Source organism: Doryrhamphus excisus, chromosome 19 (assembly GCF_030265055.1).
Source record: "Doryrhamphus excisus isolate RoL2022-K1 chromosome 19, RoL_Dexc_1.0, whole genome shotgun sequence".
NCBI lineage: Eukaryota > Metazoa > Chordata > Actinopteri > Syngnathiformes > Syngnathidae > Doryrhamphus > Doryrhamphus excisus.
Window position 1 is genome coordinate 5,826,303 of NC_080484.1, and position 17,772 is coordinate 5,844,074.

Genomic DNA, 17,772 nt, shown 5'->3' on the forward strand with positions numbered 1-17,772 from the left:
GTACAAGAATAAAGTCGAACATGTACAAGAATAATAGTGAAGAATAAAGGTGAAAATTTACCAGAATAAAGTCAAAAATTTTCATGAATAAGGTCGAAATCTTTCAAGAATAGAGTCGAAAATTTACCAGAATAAAGTCGAAAAATGTACAAGAATAAAGACAAAAATGTACAAGAATAAAGTCGAAAATTTACAAGAATAAAGTCAAAATTTTTCCTCCAAAAGTCGTAAATTTTTTTACATTTTTTTAATGTACATTGTAGATTTAATTAATTTTTTTTTACATTTTAGCAATTTCAGGACTTTATTCTTATAATATTATGACTTTTTTTCTTGAATTTATGACTTAAATTAGCAACAAAACTTTGTAATATTATGAGAATGAAGATGTAAATCGCAATCGAGAGTAAAGTGGCAAATTCACATAACAATTGTACAAAAAAAACAAACTAAGACAGCTATGAAAAGGAGGCCTCATGTGACCTTTGGCCTTGGGCATTTGGAGGGGGCAGGTAAGGAATGGGGAAGTGAGAAGTGCTAATGCTAATGCTAATTTGTTTGTGCTCAACTGCTCTGTTTTGCTGCCAAGTTATAACTAAAAGCTTGCCTGAAGCAAGAGAAAATTTCCTTCCTTCCTTCCTCCCTCCCTCCCTCCCTTCCTTCCTTTGTCCCTTCCTCCCGTCCTTCCTGCCAGCAGTCCTTCCTTCCTTCCTTCCAGAAGTCCTTCCTTCCTTCCTTCCTTCCTACCTTCCTTCCTTCCTTCCTTCCTTCCTTCCTTCCTTCCTTCCTTCCTTCCTTCCTTCCTTCCTTCCTTCCTTCCTTCCTTCCTTCCTTCCTTCCTTCCTTCCTTCCTTCCTTCCTTCCTTCCTTCCTTCCTTCCTTCCCTCTAAGAGCTACTGTATGCTCTATTTTCCCTCAACTTTATTCTTGTAAATTTCTGAGAACTATTTTTTTTCTTGTGAATGTACAACTCTCAAAACCTCAGATTATTTATTTTTCCAATGTGGCCCTAATAGAAATACATTTTGGATTTGAAAAAAAGAATTTATCTGTGAATAACAAATGACATATTGCATCATTTCTACATTTGTGCTATTTTGGCAGGCCACTGATATCCCAGATTGTGCATGCTATCATCTTTGAGGTGTCGGGGACGTGACGCTCACCTGTCACATTGGCGCTCCCTTGGGGGCTCTGCTAACCTTTTTAATCCACTTGAAAGCGTCCATCTTGCTTGTGCATCCCATAATTGGCAGGCCACAATAGGTTGTTTGTCGCCCGGAGGTCAGATAGGAACACGTGAAGTGCTTTATGGCCGCATATGTTTCTGTCAAGGTCACAGGAACTTCTGTGATATCTTCTCGACCACGGCAGCATCTTCTTCTTCTTTTATGAAAAAGAAGAAAAGATAGAGAGAGCAACCACAATCACTTGATTCTGGTTGATATTGTCCATGGGTTGGACGTGGATCAATCTGGGCGTGGCAGATGAGCAGAATCATGTTTGAGCGCCCCGGGGGGCCTCAAAGCAGACAATCGAATTAAGCAGAGAAAATAATGGCATTAGGTGGGATAAAAACAGACAAATCGTAAGGGAGGAGTCTCTTAAAAAGCAGCAGGAGTGGAGGAGATGAGTTGGAGATACCGACCCGCTTGACTTAAGAGAAGATCATGAGGATCCTGAGCAAAGACCTGCGTCTGCAGGACGTCACCATCATGTACTTCACCGCCCTAGCCGCCCTCATGGTCATCCTGGTGGCTTCCTACCAGGCTCCGAGCGCCATCGGCGTGGTGGAGCTGGCCCGGTCCGAACCCCGGCCTCCACCCGCTCTCCTCATGCCCTTCCGGGTGCTTCTGGATCCACTGGGGGAGCTGAAGCTGGCGTGGAATGTCAGCTACGAGCGGCAAGAGGTGACCATGGAGCTGAAGGTGGCCCGGCTCAAGCACGGAGTGGTGCTGGGAATGTCGGAGCGAGGCCAGCTGACCCGTGCCGATCTGGTGGTTCTGTGGGACTCGGGAAGCAAAAGCTACTTTGGGGTGAGTCGCTGGGATTCACGATAGCAAACATTTAGGATGGGTACTATACTTTTATAGTATTCTATATATACTACCATTACTATAATAGTTGTACTGTACTATTTTATGCTTTTATTGGAAGAAAATAGCCTATATGAAGAACTCATGTGACTGTACTATACTATACTATACTATACTATACTATACTATACTATACTATACTATACTATACTATACTATACTATACTATACTATACTATACTATACTATACTACTATATGAACATCTTTGCTCATACTGTATACTGTGGGTGAAAAGGCTATTATAATTATAATTATAACTTATAATTATAATTATAATTATAAGTTATAATTATAATAGCCTTTTCACCCACAGTATACAGTACACATCATTTCTTATTATAATTGTAAAATTATAAAAAGAAAATGTAAAAAAGATTCTTTGAAAACAAAGTTGAAATATTTGAAAAAAACAGCAAAAATGAGGAAAGAGTGAAATTGATAATAATAATCATCGTCATCGTCGATGTCGATGTCGATGTCGATGTCGATATCAATATCAATATTAATATTAATATAATTAATTATAATTAATATATAAATATAAATAAATATAATTATAATAATAATAATTATTATTATTATTATAACAATAACTATAATAATTATTATTATAATAATTATTATTATTATTATAATTATTAATAATTATTTAGATTTTTCAAATATTTCAACTTTGTTTTCAAAGAATCTTTTTTACATTTTCTTTTTTATAATTTTACAATTATAAAAAGAAATTATGTGGTTTCTGTACATTTGTTCACTTCCTGGATTCTAGTATATGTGATTTTACTGCATAAAAACCTAACCTAATGTAACTTCTAAGGTTATGTTAATTGGCCACTCCAGCTGGGATAGGCTCCAGCATACCAAATGAAGATGAGCGGCATAGAAAGTGGATGGACTACATAGAAAAGTGATAGGTGACAAAACAGTGTGGTAATGTAATTGTTAAGTTTTTTCCACAGTCATAATGTATCATAATCACATATTAAAAATAAATAAACAAACAAGCAAGCAAACAAGCAAACAAACAAAAAACAAACAAACCGATAAAAAGACAGAATAACACCTCTTCCTTGTATTTAAATAAAATACATCGTTTAAATGCATCGTTTAAGTTCCTTACTCAATCCGTTCCATAGTTTGACTCCACGTACTGAAATGCTGTAGCTTTTTAACGTTGTCCTTGAAGTGTTTCAACATTCGGTTTTTTTTTTCATCCATCTTCTTCTCTGCATGCTGGAGCCTATCCCAGCTGTCTTAACAGATTGAGTGTGAGCCCGGGTTCAAACATACTAATATGGACACACACATGTTAACAGGTGGCTATTGTTGTCGATGTAACATTACTGACCCCTAGTGGCCTGTGTAGCATACTCTGGACAGTATCATCACATCATTGAATGTGTCTTCTGAATGCCTTATATTTGTATTTACTTTCATTTTGACATTTTTATGCTTGAAAATGCTTTGTTTAGAAAAAAAAGCACAATTAGCTTAATGGGCTTTTTCTCTGACTATCACCAGGCTGTAGTCAACCACGAAATAGCATGAGTGGCGAGGGACAACTACTTATGTACAGTTGATCCTTGAACGCACCATATTTTCTGTGAGACGCATATACATACTATAAAACAATACGGTCCCAAAACTTGCACTCACGAGGCGAACACAAGGTAATATGATGATAAGTGGCTAAGGGGCTAGTTGAAATGAACCTATTCCACCATACGTCTAGTATGTTTTGGAATGGCCTTTTATTGTGGCCAACCTTGGGAGAGATAAGTCTTTTTTTTCTACCTAGAAAAACATTTTCGAGTTCAGCTCATGAAAGATGGCAGCAGAAAGGACGATCAATGTGTGTGTGTACATATATATATATGTATATATACACACACAGTATATATATATATATGTATATATATATATATATATATATATATAGTATATATATAGGAGTGCATGGGGTGATGCTTGCAGGCTGTTGGGCAGGGTTACATAAGAGAAGTAAAGAAATAGATCTTAGGTGCTATTCTGGACTTGGAATGTGTGAAATCTAACAGATAAGAGACGAGAGACGTGGACGGACGCAGCTGCTGCAAAAGCCTCCTCAGCACGCAAACACAAACACAAACATTGTTGGGATGCATTGCTGTTACATGCCACCATTCGCATGCATTTCATGCATGGTGTATGCTGTGTATACTGTACATACTGCATGTTGTAGGCATATCTGTGTGCCCCCCCCCCTCCCCTCATAGGACGCATGGAGCGACAGCGAGGGACATGTGACACTGGACAGCCAGCAGGACTACGAGCTGATGGAAGCCAAATGGACGTCTGAAGGGTTCTACTTGCTCTTCAAGAGAGCTTTTAGTACCTGCGACCCTAGAGACTACCTCATTGAGGTACCTGGATAAATTAGCTCTTTATTACTACAATAGGTATAAGCCTTATACCTTGGAAAATACATGAATTTTGTTGTTTTCTAACATTACTTTTTTTTCTACATATGATTAAAATAAAATACAAAAAAACGAATTAAATAGAATTTAAATTTTCCTCATTTTATTATTTCTTCTTATGTATTTTTCCACAATATTGAACCTTATTCTGACAAGTAAAATATTAATAATTTATGCAATTCTTTCATTTGAAATGCATTTTATTATTAATTTGAACTATTATTAGCATTTTTGCAATATAATTTTTTTTCAATTAAAAAATATTTTATTCATATTTTATTCATTAAAAAATATGCTTGTCATAGTGTGCTTTTTTCCATCATATTTTGTTTTCCTTATTCTGGTAACATAAAGAGGTTAATAACTTTTACACTGAATTTTGAATATGATGTGATTTTTCTATTATTTAATTTTTTAAAATAATTTTTACATCTTTGTACACATAATAATAATAATAACAATAATAACATAATAACAATAATAACAATAATAATAACAATAATAACAACAATAATAATAATAATAATAATAATAATAATAATAATAATAATAATAATAATAATAATAATAATAATAATAATAATAATAATAATAGTCATATCACTGGTAGTTAAAATAAGACTTTATACTCAAAAATGTAACATTTCTTGTAATTTTATATATAGTAAAATAACACAATATTAAATATAATATTAACTATTTTAGCATTTTTTTTTTCAATATTCTTGTAAAATTCAAGTAAATCATAATAAATCGAATGAACAAAATAATAATTGACGTTATTTCCATAATTGTTTTTCTTAAGGCTAGCATCAGGCTACCATCAGGCCTGCATGGTTACCATGGCAACCCAGTGAGAAGTGAATTTTGCGAGCCATATAGGAACATAAATAGCTTTTTATAAAGAGGACATGAATGGTTGTGTTATGTGGCCTTAGGAGGGAACAGTGCACATCATCTACGGACTGCTGGATCAGCCACTTGCCTCCTTGGAGCAACTCAACTTGTCAGGCATCCACATGGGCCTCCAAAGGGTCCTGATGCTCCGCCCCGACACGCCGCCTCCCACGCTGCCTCCCGACGTGCAGACGCTAGACGTGGTGGCTCCCGACGTTGTCATCCCCGGCCAGGAGACCACCTACTGGTGCTTCATCCACAAGCTGCCTGAAAACATGGCCAAGAATCACATCGTCATGGTAACGCTATATGAAACAAATACAATGCAACATACGTAAATATGAGAAATACAATAATTACAATGAACAAGACAAATAGTGTGTAAAATATGGTAAATACCAGCAAATGTTAACTTTTGTGAAAGGCAGAAGGTGAGAAAACCGGTGGTAACAGCTAACTAGCTTAAAAAGTTGTTATTAAAGCTTTGGGGTTCAACTATTTTATTTTATTTATTATTTATTATTTATTATTTATTATTTATTATTTATTATTTATTATTAGAATTTTTTTATTTATGTTCATTTTTAGTATAAATTAATTATTTTTAAAATTGTATTTTGTATTTTTAAAATTTTATTCTGTTTTATTTTATGTATTATATTTTATGTTATTTATTATTTATTTATTATTTATTTATTATTTATTTATTATTTATTTATTATTTATTTATTATTACTATTTATTTTATTTATGTTCATTTTTAGTATAAATTAATTATTTTTACAATTGTATTTTGTATTTTAAAATTTTTATTCTGTTTTATTTTATGTATTATATTTTATGTTGTATGTTATTTATTTTTAATAAATAATGTTATTTATTTGTTATTTATGTTTTTATATTTATATTTTAAATATAAAAATTTTTTAAAAAATGTATTTATCAATTAAAAATAAAATATATATAAATATAAAATAATAAATAAAAATAATAATGTTTCATTAAAATTTAAAAAATGAATTAAAAATTGCCAGAAGCAATCTGGTGGTGAACTGGTCAGAGGCGAAAACCAAAAAGTCCCAAAATTAGTGTTTTTTGTTTGAATTTGACATTTGTGTGATACGCACCGCCTGGAAGTGAAGGGTAGTGACCACAGCTTGACCCTGGAACAGACTACTGTTATATTCTCTTTACGGGATTCAAACATTGGCGTTTCCGTAGTAAAAGTTGAACAATCCAACAAGTGATGCTGAATTATGGAGACCACAGAATGGTTTACTTTTGTTTTTCTTTCAGTACGAGCCGGTGGTGACGGCAGGCAACGAGGCCATCGTGCACCACATGGAGGTGTTTGAGTGTTCCCCGAATGTGAGCAACGTCCCGGACTATAGCGGCTCCTGTGATGACAAGATGAAGCCGGGAAAGCTGAACTCCTGCCGCCACGTGCTGGCTGCCTGGGCCATGGGTGCTGAGGTAGGACGTAGTGACGTAGTGACAAGGGACCTGAATGTCCACATCAACAATGGAGCACACACTTTACACCAAAGCCGTCTTCAACTCGATTGGATTCCGACTGCGGTTCTTGCGTCTATTCCGAGGATTCACTCCTACTCAATTCAGGCAAACAAAAACAGCTTGAGAGCGTCTGATCAGGGCTTGCAGCCAGCCAACACGTGGGAGCAACACCTACACTAAGAATATCCACAGTCCTACTTTTTCTACCATGGAACTTTACCTCCAGGAAATCATGGAAACACAAATAGGGTCAAACTGCAGGCATTTTTAGAGGCTTTTAAAAGTGACTTTTAGAGGCAAATCATCACAAAAATGTTCAAATTTGAATAAAACAAAGAAAAAGCGACACAATCACAGCAGCAATGAAGCCTGAGCCCAGATGAGGAGTTTTTATTTTGTTTTGTGCCACTTTAGTTCGCAACGTTTTGCCAAAAATATCACATTGCTACTTCTCTCCAAATTAAAAATGCTCAAAAGCCAAAGAAAAAGCAAATCATCACAGCAGCAGTCAGTTTTGGTTGAAGTCTGTGGCGGTTCCCACCTTTTTGTTGTTTTGTGCGACTTTTAAGCAAATATTCCTGAAAATTATTCATTCATTCATTTTCTACCGCTTATCCTCACGAGGGTCACGCGGGGGTGCTGGAGCCTATCCCAGCTGTCTTTGGGCGAGAGGCGGGGTACACCCTGGACTGGTGGCCAGCCAATCACAGGGCACATATAGACAAACAACCATTCACACTCACATTCATACCTAAGGATAATTTGGAGTCGCTAATTAACCTAGCATGTTTTTGGGATAGGGAGGAAACCGGAGAAAACCCACGCATGCACGGGGAGAACATGCAAACTCCAAGGGTGGAATCGAACATGGGTTTTCTTGAAAATTATTTTGATTTTTTTTTTTTTTAAGTCATAAAAGCCAAAGAAAAAGTTAATTCTTTTAATTATTATTATTTTTTTTAATAATTCTTTTATGTTGACTTGGGCATGGGAGGGCGCTTAGGGCAAAACACATCAAACATCTGCACACACTGACAATGTACACACACACACACACACACACACACACACACACACACACCAATAACAGGCACATACATGCAAACACACACACAATTAATGGCGGATATAATATTCACACAGGAGTAGTACTTTTCTTGTCTGTTTAAACTTTGATTATTCAGTGTGAGTTTGTGCGCGGGTGTGTGTGTTTGTGTGGAAAAATAAATTCGGTGCACCCAGAAGCTCGGTTCAGTGTAACCGGAAGGCCCCTGAAACTGCGCATTTATACAGGAAGACACCACTAAAGCTACAAAAAATAATGTTCTTAATTGTATACATTTTTACAAGCTTTGCTATAAAAACATCATACTTGACAAAGACTCATTATTCATTATTTTTATTGTATTTTATTATTATTTAAAATCCATAAAAACAAACCAAGGGCGGCACGGCAGTCGAGTGGTTAGCGCGCAGACCTCACAGCTAGGAGACCAGGGTTCAATTCCACCCTCGGCCATCTCTGTGTGGAGTTTGCATGTTCTCCCCGTGCATGCGTGGGTTTTCTCCGGGTACTCCGGTTTCCTCCCACATTCCAAAAACATGCTAGGTTAATTGGCCACTCCAAATTGTCCATAGGTATGAATGTGAGTGTGAATGGTTGTTTGTCTATATGTGCCCTGTGATTGGCTGGCCACCAGTCCAGGGTGTACCCCGCCTCTCGCCCGAAGACAGCTGGGATAGGCTCCAGCAACCCCCGCGAATTCGGTTACACTGAACTGAGCTTCCAGGTGCACCGAATTTTAATGTGTACCCTTGCACAGCGCCAATCAACTAATCAACACCTGAGCTGAGGTCAAGAGTCGTTCAAGCCTTTCCTTGTTTTTTTTGAAAAGCAAAAGATCAATGTCATCTCCCTGGTGGTCTCGTGGTGTGGATTGGATTCTCGATCAGGGAAGAGATTTTCTCCGTCATCATGTCCTCACCAGGATGAGAACTCCCCTGGTAACACCATGATCAACGTGATAAAAGATAATCTCAGATGCTCGTCATAGATAATTCGCCCCAACTAAACAGAAACCACAAACTGTTGCTTCCCCATCGATTGATTTTTCTTTGGCTTTTTGGGACATTTTTTTATTCTGAGACAAGTATCAATTTGACAAGAAGAAAAAGCAGAAGATATGCAGGGAATCTTTGGTCAAAGTCGTTAAAAGGTTTTTTTTGTTTGTTTTTTTGTTACTTTTGGAAAAAAATAAAACATACATATCAAAATGCTCCTTTGAAAAAAGCCAAATAAAAAGCTAAATATGTTTGCTGATGACAGCTGCAGCTTGAATGCTGTTTTTCCGAGTTAAGATCCATCCCAAAAATACCTAATTGCCATTAATAATTATAATTTTTAAAAAAGCAACAGAAAAAGCAAAAAAAAGCAAAACACACTCATTGTGTGTTCATCCTGATGTTGGCAGCAATATCAACTTTTTTTTGTTGCTACTTTTGGAAGAAAATAAAACATATCAAAATGCTCCTTTGAAAAAGCCAAATAAAAAGCTAAATATGTTCGCTGATGACAGCAACAGCTTGAACGCTGTTTTTCTGAGGTAAAATCCATCCCAAAAATACCTAATTACCATTAATAATTATGAAAAAAAAAGACACAGAAAAAGCAAAAAAAAGCAAAACACACTCATTGTGTGTTCATCCTGATGTTGGCAGCAATATCACCTTTTTTTTGTTGCTACTTTTGGAAGAAAATAAAACACATATCAAAATGCTCCTTTGAAAAAAAACTCAAATAAAAACCTAATTATGTTCACTGATGACAGCTGCAGCTTGAATGTTGTTTTTCCGAGTTAAAATCCATCCCCAAAATACCTCATTTCCATTAATAATTATGAAAAAAAAGCCACAGAAAAAGCAAAAAAAAGCAAAACACACTCATTGTGTGTTCATCCTGATGTTGGCAGCAATATCAAGTTTTTTTTTTGCTACTTTTGGAAGAAAATAAAACATATATATCAAAATGCTCCTTTGAAAAAAGCCAAATAAAAAGCTAAATATGTTCGCTGCAGCTGGAGCTTGAACGCCGTTTTTCCGAGTTAAAATCCATCCCAAAAATACCATCCCAAAATAAAAGCAAAAAAAAGCAAAACACACTCATTGTGTGTTCATCCTGATGTTGGCAGTAATATCAACTTTTCTTTTTTTTTGCTGTTGTGCACAATTCTGAGAGGCAGTATGTCAAATTGTGACATCTATTTGATTATATAAGAGACAAAAAGCCAAAGAAAAAGCAAAAAATTAAAAATAATTTATTTATTTTTTTGCTAGTTTTGGGCTACTTTTAGAGGACAATATTTCCAGAAAATGTCTAACGGGCGCCACAAAGTACTGCGATGGGTGAAATGGGGGGTGACCAGCTACCAGCAGTTAGCGATGCTTTGCCAGCGCGAATTGTACAAGTCCCCCAAGGTTTGGTTGGCTGGCAATTTGGGGATATTAAAGCAACCGGTGTTGTTTATGTAAGATAAACGTAAGTAAATGTACGTGTATGTTAATGTAAACTTACCAACAACTACCCAAGACAGTATTCGATGGGAATAGTACTAGACAGATGTAGTACATGAAGTTGCAAAGTAAAAGTTATCAAGCGTTGTGGGGGTTGAGAGCAGGAGAGGCCAGGGTGAGGCGAGCCAGTCAGCATATTTCTGCGTTTCCCAGCCAATTGGATTCCGAACAAGCGGGATGCTTTCCTTGCCGTGCACGCTGCCAAGACGAGATTAGGAGGGAAATATTCAGGCCTCTTTCGCGGCCTCGTAAACACCCGCCTTCGATTCTCCCCGGCAGGAAGTCAGCACTCAGCACACAAAGAAATGCGACCTTGCGGAACATAAAAGCGGACGAGGAGGACCAGCGTGTTGTGACGCGTGTGCGGAGGAGCCTGGGAGTATTTTTATTCCGCTTTCATGATAAGAAAGATTGAAATGGGAAGAATACATTCCTCTATTGAATCAGAGCAATCTAACGGACCTGAATGTGGATTAAGGTCAAATGACGATTTGATCATCGAATGATGATTTTTCAAAAGGGTTATTGGTGTTTACATGGCCGTGCACAACAGGGTTATTGCTAATATTCTGGTCATGATGGGGTTATTATTCCGGTTATGATATGGTCATTATTTTGGTTATGATGGGGTTATTCTTCTGGTTATGGAGTTATTATTCCAGTTATGATGGCGTTATTATTCCAGTTATGATAGGGTTATTATTCCGGTTATGATGGGGTTATTATTGGGTTATTATTTCGGTTGTGATGGGGTTATTATTCCCGTTACGATGGGGTTATTATTCCAGTTACGATTGGGTTATTATTGGGTTATGATAGGGTCATTATTGGGTTATTATTACGGTTATGATGGGGTTATTATTCCAGTTATGATGGGGTTATTATTGGGTTATTATTTCGGTTACGATGGGGTTATTATTCCCGTTACAATGGGGTTATTATTCCCGTTACAATGGGGTTATTATTGGGTTATTAATTTGGTTGTGATGGGTTTATTATTCCCGTTACGATGGGGTTATTATTCCAGTTACGATTGGGTTATTATTGGGTTATGATAGGGTCATTATTGGGTTATTATTGTGGTTATGATCGGGTTATTATTCCAGTTATGATGGGGTTATTATTTTGGTTACGATGGGGTTATTATTCCCGTTATGATGGGGTTATTATTCCAGTTACGATGGGGTTATTATTCCAGTTACGATTGGGTTATTATTGGGTTATGATAGGGTCATTATTGGGTTATTATTTCGGTTGTGATGGGGTTATTATTCCAGTTACGATGGGGTTATTATTCCCGTTACAATGGGGTTATTATTGGGTTATTAATTTGGTTGTGATGGGTTTATTATTCCCGTTACGATGGGGTTATTATTCCCGTTACGATGGGGTTATTATTCCAGTTACGATGGGGTTATTATTCCAGTTACGATGAAGTTATTATTCCAGTTACGATGGGGTTTTTATTCCAGTTACGATGGGGTTTTTATTCCAGTTACGATGGGGTTATTATTCCAGTTATGATGGGGTTGTTATTCCAGTTATGATAGGGTTATTATTCAAGTTATGGTAGGGTTATTATTCCTGTTATGATGGGGTTATTATTCCTGTTATGATGGGGTTATTATTCCCGTTATGATGGGGTTATTATTCCTGTTATGATGGGGTTATTATTCCCGTTATGATGGGGTTATTATTCCCGTTATGATGGGGTTATTATTCCCGTTATGATGGTGTTATTATTCCCGTTATGATGGGGTTATTATTCCAGTTATGATGGTGTTATTATTCCAGTTATCATAGGGTTATTATTCCAGTTATGATAGGGTTATTATTCCAGTTATGATAGGGTTATTATTCTAGTTATGATGGGGTTGTTAGACTGCAGGTAAACGTAGCCATTGGTAAGTTTCAGCAAAATATGACTTTTCATCAAAAAAAGGGAGGGAAAAGGCTTTTTGGGAAAAGACACATTTGACTTTCACTTTGACTCAAAATTAGCCATATATTATATTTAGCCAAACCATCTCAACAATTTATTTACCATGAACTATTTACAATTTTCATATTGGCAACTGAGCTGTCTATGCACGCAATTATATCTCCATTTTCCATTTTAATGCATTTATTGTTTACATTTCTAATCAGCAACACCAGGAATTACAAAATACATACAGCAGGTTGCATGTTTGTGCAGGACTCCCAAAAGCTAAAGAAGAAGCTAAATATGAAAACTTTGTTTTGGTTGTCAATATGTTATTGAATCTGGTTTGTGTGCGCTTGCAGGCTTTTTACTATCCTCCTGATGCTGGTCTGCCAATGGGGGGAACAGGTTCCTCCAGGTTCCTTCGTCTGGAGGTCCACTACCACAACCCTCTCCTCATATCTGGTATGACCCCCCCCCCACACACACACACACAATCAGTAGGCAGAAGACTTTTAGGAAGAAGCAGCAGACGTCACCACGGCAACAATGAAAATAGAAATAGTCTGTTCCAGGGTCAAACTGTTGAAATTGTGTTTTGCGTTTGATGAAATTGTTGGGTGTGGTGGAGACAGGATCTGACCATTTCGGAGCCTGATGACATCATAACCCAGATTAAATTAAATTAAATTAAATTAAATTAAATTAAATTAACGCCCATCACAAACTTTAGCTCATACTGATGATTTAGCTCATTTACTGTATGAATTTATTTATTACCATTTTCAAGCTACAACCTTTTATAGAAATAGTAATAATAGTAATAATAGTAATATCATATAAACCAGAGGGCACGCCCCCCAGTTCGAAAACCACAGTTTTAAAGTAAGAGGAAAATGCGTATGGGGTGGGGTGGACGTACTTGTGTGTGCGTACCTTCATTATGATGGTCATGTGAAGATGCAGACCTCCCCCAGGGTTGCCTCAAGCTCCGCCCCCTCCATCCAGTCCCATAATTAGCGTCAGTGCCGTCAGAATGCTGCTGACACACAAACAACAAAACATGAGCAGATAATTACTCCTCATGAGGGAGGGTGTCAGTCAGCGCAGTCAGCTTCTAATTGATGAGTACTGCTGTATGTTTCTAGCAGTACATTATACTCTATGTAATATATGTACTCTATGTATACGTATGTACTGTGGGCACAAAACTAGCAGAGGGGACATTTTTAGGGTCAGTGCCCCGCCAGATCCGGCATCAAGAAGCACCCCCACCCTCAACACATCTTCCACATTTTCATTACATACAGTACATATTTAATACAGTGCATATGAATAATAACACTCCTTATGAAATTGCTTTTAGGGTCATTTCCTCAATTCTAAAAATAGCTAAAATAATAATAATAGAAGAACAAATTGAAGTTGTGGGTGTATAAATAAATATAAATATATTAAATACAATTAATATAAAATATTAACAACAAAAAATATACAAATAATACTTACAAGTGAGTATATTTATTTGACAAATTAATAAATAAAACCACTATACTGTATACCACTGCTAATGTAGACTGCAACAAAACAAAATTGAATATAAAAAAAATTGTCACATTTTGTGAAAGAAAGAAATACAGAAAAGCGATATGATTTTGAGGTTAATAATAATATATATATTATAATAATACTGCAGTATATATTTTTTGAAAAATGTGTATTAAATACCAATGCTTTTCTTCCTGATTGGCTGGGAGAAATCACATGGTTCCACAGAACTTAACCCTTAAAAGAAGGCACACATGTTGAATTAGCAGGTTTTACCAAAAAGTAAAGTTTAATCACTTTGATTTGGCGTTTTGGTTATTTAATGTTTGTAGCAAACATAAATAATATGAAAATGTAAAGTCATTCAAGCTTGCACAAATAAGGCAAAAATAACGACTTGACTTGATGATAATGATAATGACTTTGATATGAATTATTGATGGACAGACTGAAAGCTTGTCCTTTTCCTATACTAAGACAGCAGCATAGATTTTTATAATTTGTTTTAACAATTATTATTTAATTAATTTAATAAATGTAATAATTTTTAATATATTTTAATATATTTTTAATATATTTTTAATATATTTTTTTAATTGTTAATTTGTTTGAAATTAATTTTATAGTTTTATTTTTCAGTATTTGATGTTTGCCATGATCCTAATTGAGTCCCAGCAGGTGTCAATTGGTGTCAATTGGTGTCCAAGGTGCGGTGCCTTTCATTTCTTCTCTTCGCCTCCTCTAAGGAATCTTGGAATGAAATGAAAATGAATTCTCCGTTCTCTCATTGCCACTTGGGATTATTCTGGGCTTCCGGCGCGTGAATGAGTTTGACTATGAAATGTAGCGCATGTGAAGCGTTCATGCTAGCTGCCGTGGTCCGTGCAGGCCGACGTGATTCATCGGGGATAAGGTTGCACTACACCCCCAGCCTCAGGCGCCACGACGCCGGGATCATGGAGCTGGGCCTGGTCTACACCCCCATCATGGCCATCCCGCCTCAGCAACACACCTTCTACCTGAGTGGCTACTGCACGTCCAAGTGTACACGCACTGTAAGAACATAGCGTAGTACTCGGAGTATTTGTACCTCTTATTCATTGTCCCTGCATGACTCTCCGTCTCTTTTCATAGGCTCTTCCCCAAGGGGGGATCTTTATATTTGCATCCCAGCTGCACACACACTTGGCGGGCCGGGGGGTGCGCACGGTCTTGGTGAGGGGGGGCGAGGAGGTGGAGGTGGTGCAGGAGGACCAACACTTCAGTACACACTACCAGGTGACAAAACTAAATATGGTACAAGATTCTACCTTCATCTTCATCTTCATTTTTGGGAGTAAAAAAATAATATTATGATCTAAATATATGACATAAATAGTATTACAAAATATAGAATAAAATCAATAAATATATATAAATAAATAAAAAACAGAAAAATACTAAAAAAACAACAAATATATTACATCAATATATGTATTTCAGTCTATGCAAAGCTGTGAAAAATGAAATAAAATAAGCTTTGAGAAAAGCATAATCATAATCATTCATCATATAAGGTACATATGTACAATTGCAGAAATGTGAAAAAATAAAATAACATAACATAAAAAGCTTTAAAAAAAAAGGTGAAAATTCTACACAAAAAAATATTTCATGTAAATAATATTGTATACGCAGCCGCAAAAAAATACAATAAAATAAATAAAAACTTTCGATTAAAAAATAGGGACGAGCGAGTACACTACTACAGTATATCTGTACTGGGAGTGGGTGTGGCATAAACTGAAAGTGGGCGTGGTTTAACATGAAACTGGCGGGACTGAAGTTATTACATGATATGATTTTTTTTTACTGCACTAAATACTGCACTAGAAATGTTACATAAATAATATATATGCACCAAATAAATTAAATATTTTCAATTAAGTCAAAATATTGTATTCAAAATGTTTTAAAAGATTTGTTGAAATAAATAAATAAAAATGACATGTAGACAATAACAATAACAATACTCCAACATTACTTTACTCTGAAGTGAAAGTAATGTTTCGGCAATATGATTTTTTGTCTGAAAATACTTAATAAATTTTTATAAATATACATAAAAATATAATCCATTATATATTTTATAAATATATATTATTGTTTTTATGTTATATATTGACTACAATAACCCATTTTTATTTTTTATTTTCTTTACAAAAACATGCAATAACAGATGTAAAGTAATAATGACAAAGCAGTAAAAAAATACTACATTAATAAAAATAATAAATCCCATGATTGCACCCCCTCATAAGGATTTTGTTTTGTTTTGTAGACCATCAGAGTCTTGAGGAAAATGACCAACGTTTTACCGGCAAGTCCAAACCTTCTTTGGTTTCTAGTATCTGGAATGATTTTCCATGTTTTACTGCAGTAATATTTGCGCATTAATACTGCATGACTTGTGTTGCAGGGTGACGTCCTCGTAACAAGGTGTACTTACAACACCGAGGACAGACTCAAAGCGACTGTGGTGAGTGAGCGGACCACTTAGAACACCACAACATAGCCCACATGATGCTACACTAAAAAAGGATCCCAAATAATAAACATACTATACTGTACTTATTATTATTATTATTATGAAGATATTTGTAAAAGCTTTTGTACCTAATGTTGTGGCCGGGCTGGTCTTCTGCACGTCTTGTCAGGGTGGTTTTGGCATCATGGAGGAAATGTGCGTCAACTACGTCCACTACTACCCCCGCACTCAGCTGGAACTGTGCAAGAGCCACGTGGACCTGGAACATCTGCAGAGATATTTCAGCTTCATTAGCAGGTTGTGTGTGTGTGTGTGTGTGTGTGTGCGTCTACCATCCATCAAGAGGCGGTGCCACAAGGTGATGTTGTGTCCCCCAGATTCCAAGGAAAGGATGAGTGTGTGTGCGGGGAGGACAGCGTGACGGCACGCTATTCCAGGCTGGAGTGGGACACCTTCTCCACGCAGGTGCTGGACTCGCTTTACAAGACGGCGCCGATCTCCATGCACTGCAACCAATCCACCGCACGCTTATTTCCTGTGAGTCCCACAACCAGGACATGCTTAATAAGATAGACATTCAAGTCATGAGCATCATCTGCAATCCATCAAACGCATGGAAGGATTCCATGTTAGCCGAGGGACCCATTTTAACATTGGTCGTCTAGTCTGACTGCTGCGTCCCACCGATTGGAGTCCTTTAGCATGAACTGATGAACTGCTGGGACATTTCTTTCCCCGCAAAAAATCGCAATACTTTGCTAGAATTCGAAAGGAGTTTGGTTCCAGGGAGTGTTAGCATGCTAACAGTGCTTTATTATGATAGTATTTGTAGCATGTCGACTAAAACCTCTCTTTCTTCAAGGGTGACTGGGACAAGCAGACGCTACCGGCGGTGACCTCTGTCCTCCGAAAACCTCCTTACCCATGTGAGGTTGGGGCACGCCCCACCGGTCGCCCAGCCGTGGGCCTGGTCTGAGCCGGCAGGGGGTAAGAAGAATTGTGAACTGTTACGATTAGCACTCATGTCTGACTTTGACATCCTATTTCAACAACATGCTTAAGTGGTGATTGGTGCCTTGCTCAAAACAAAAAAAGCTCAACTATCTGAGCAAACATAAAAAAGTACTGTGAAGACATTTTTAGTGTTTTTAACAGTAAATATTCGCAGCTGTCACATGTGTCTGGCTCCATTTTTTCTTACAATGAACTCAATTTTCCTTCGCTTACC

General features: G+C 36.6%; 1 protein-coding gene across 1 annotated transcript; it reads left to right on the forward strand.

Annotated features, from left to right (window-relative positions):
• Window positions 1-1,346: 1,346 nt before the first annotated feature.
• On the forward strand, window positions 1,347-17,588 carry dbh (dopamine beta-hydroxylase (dopamine beta-monooxygenase)). The gene is made up of 12 exons (XM_058057158.1): window positions 1,347-2,036; window positions 4,360-4,506; window positions 5,502-5,759; window positions 6,757-6,933; window positions 12,832-12,934; window positions 14,906-15,072; window positions 15,152-15,295; window positions 16,338-16,376; window positions 16,476-16,535; window positions 16,714-16,841; window positions 16,922-17,081; window positions 17,407-17,588. The coding sequence occupies exons 1-12, from the start codon at window positions 1,671-1,673 to the stop codon at window positions 17,518-17,520; spliced, it is 1,863 nt and encodes a 620-aa protein (XP_057913141.1). The 5' UTR covers window positions 1,347-1,670; the 3' UTR covers window positions 17,521-17,588.
• The last annotated feature ends 184 nt before the right edge of the window (window positions 17,589-17,772 follow it).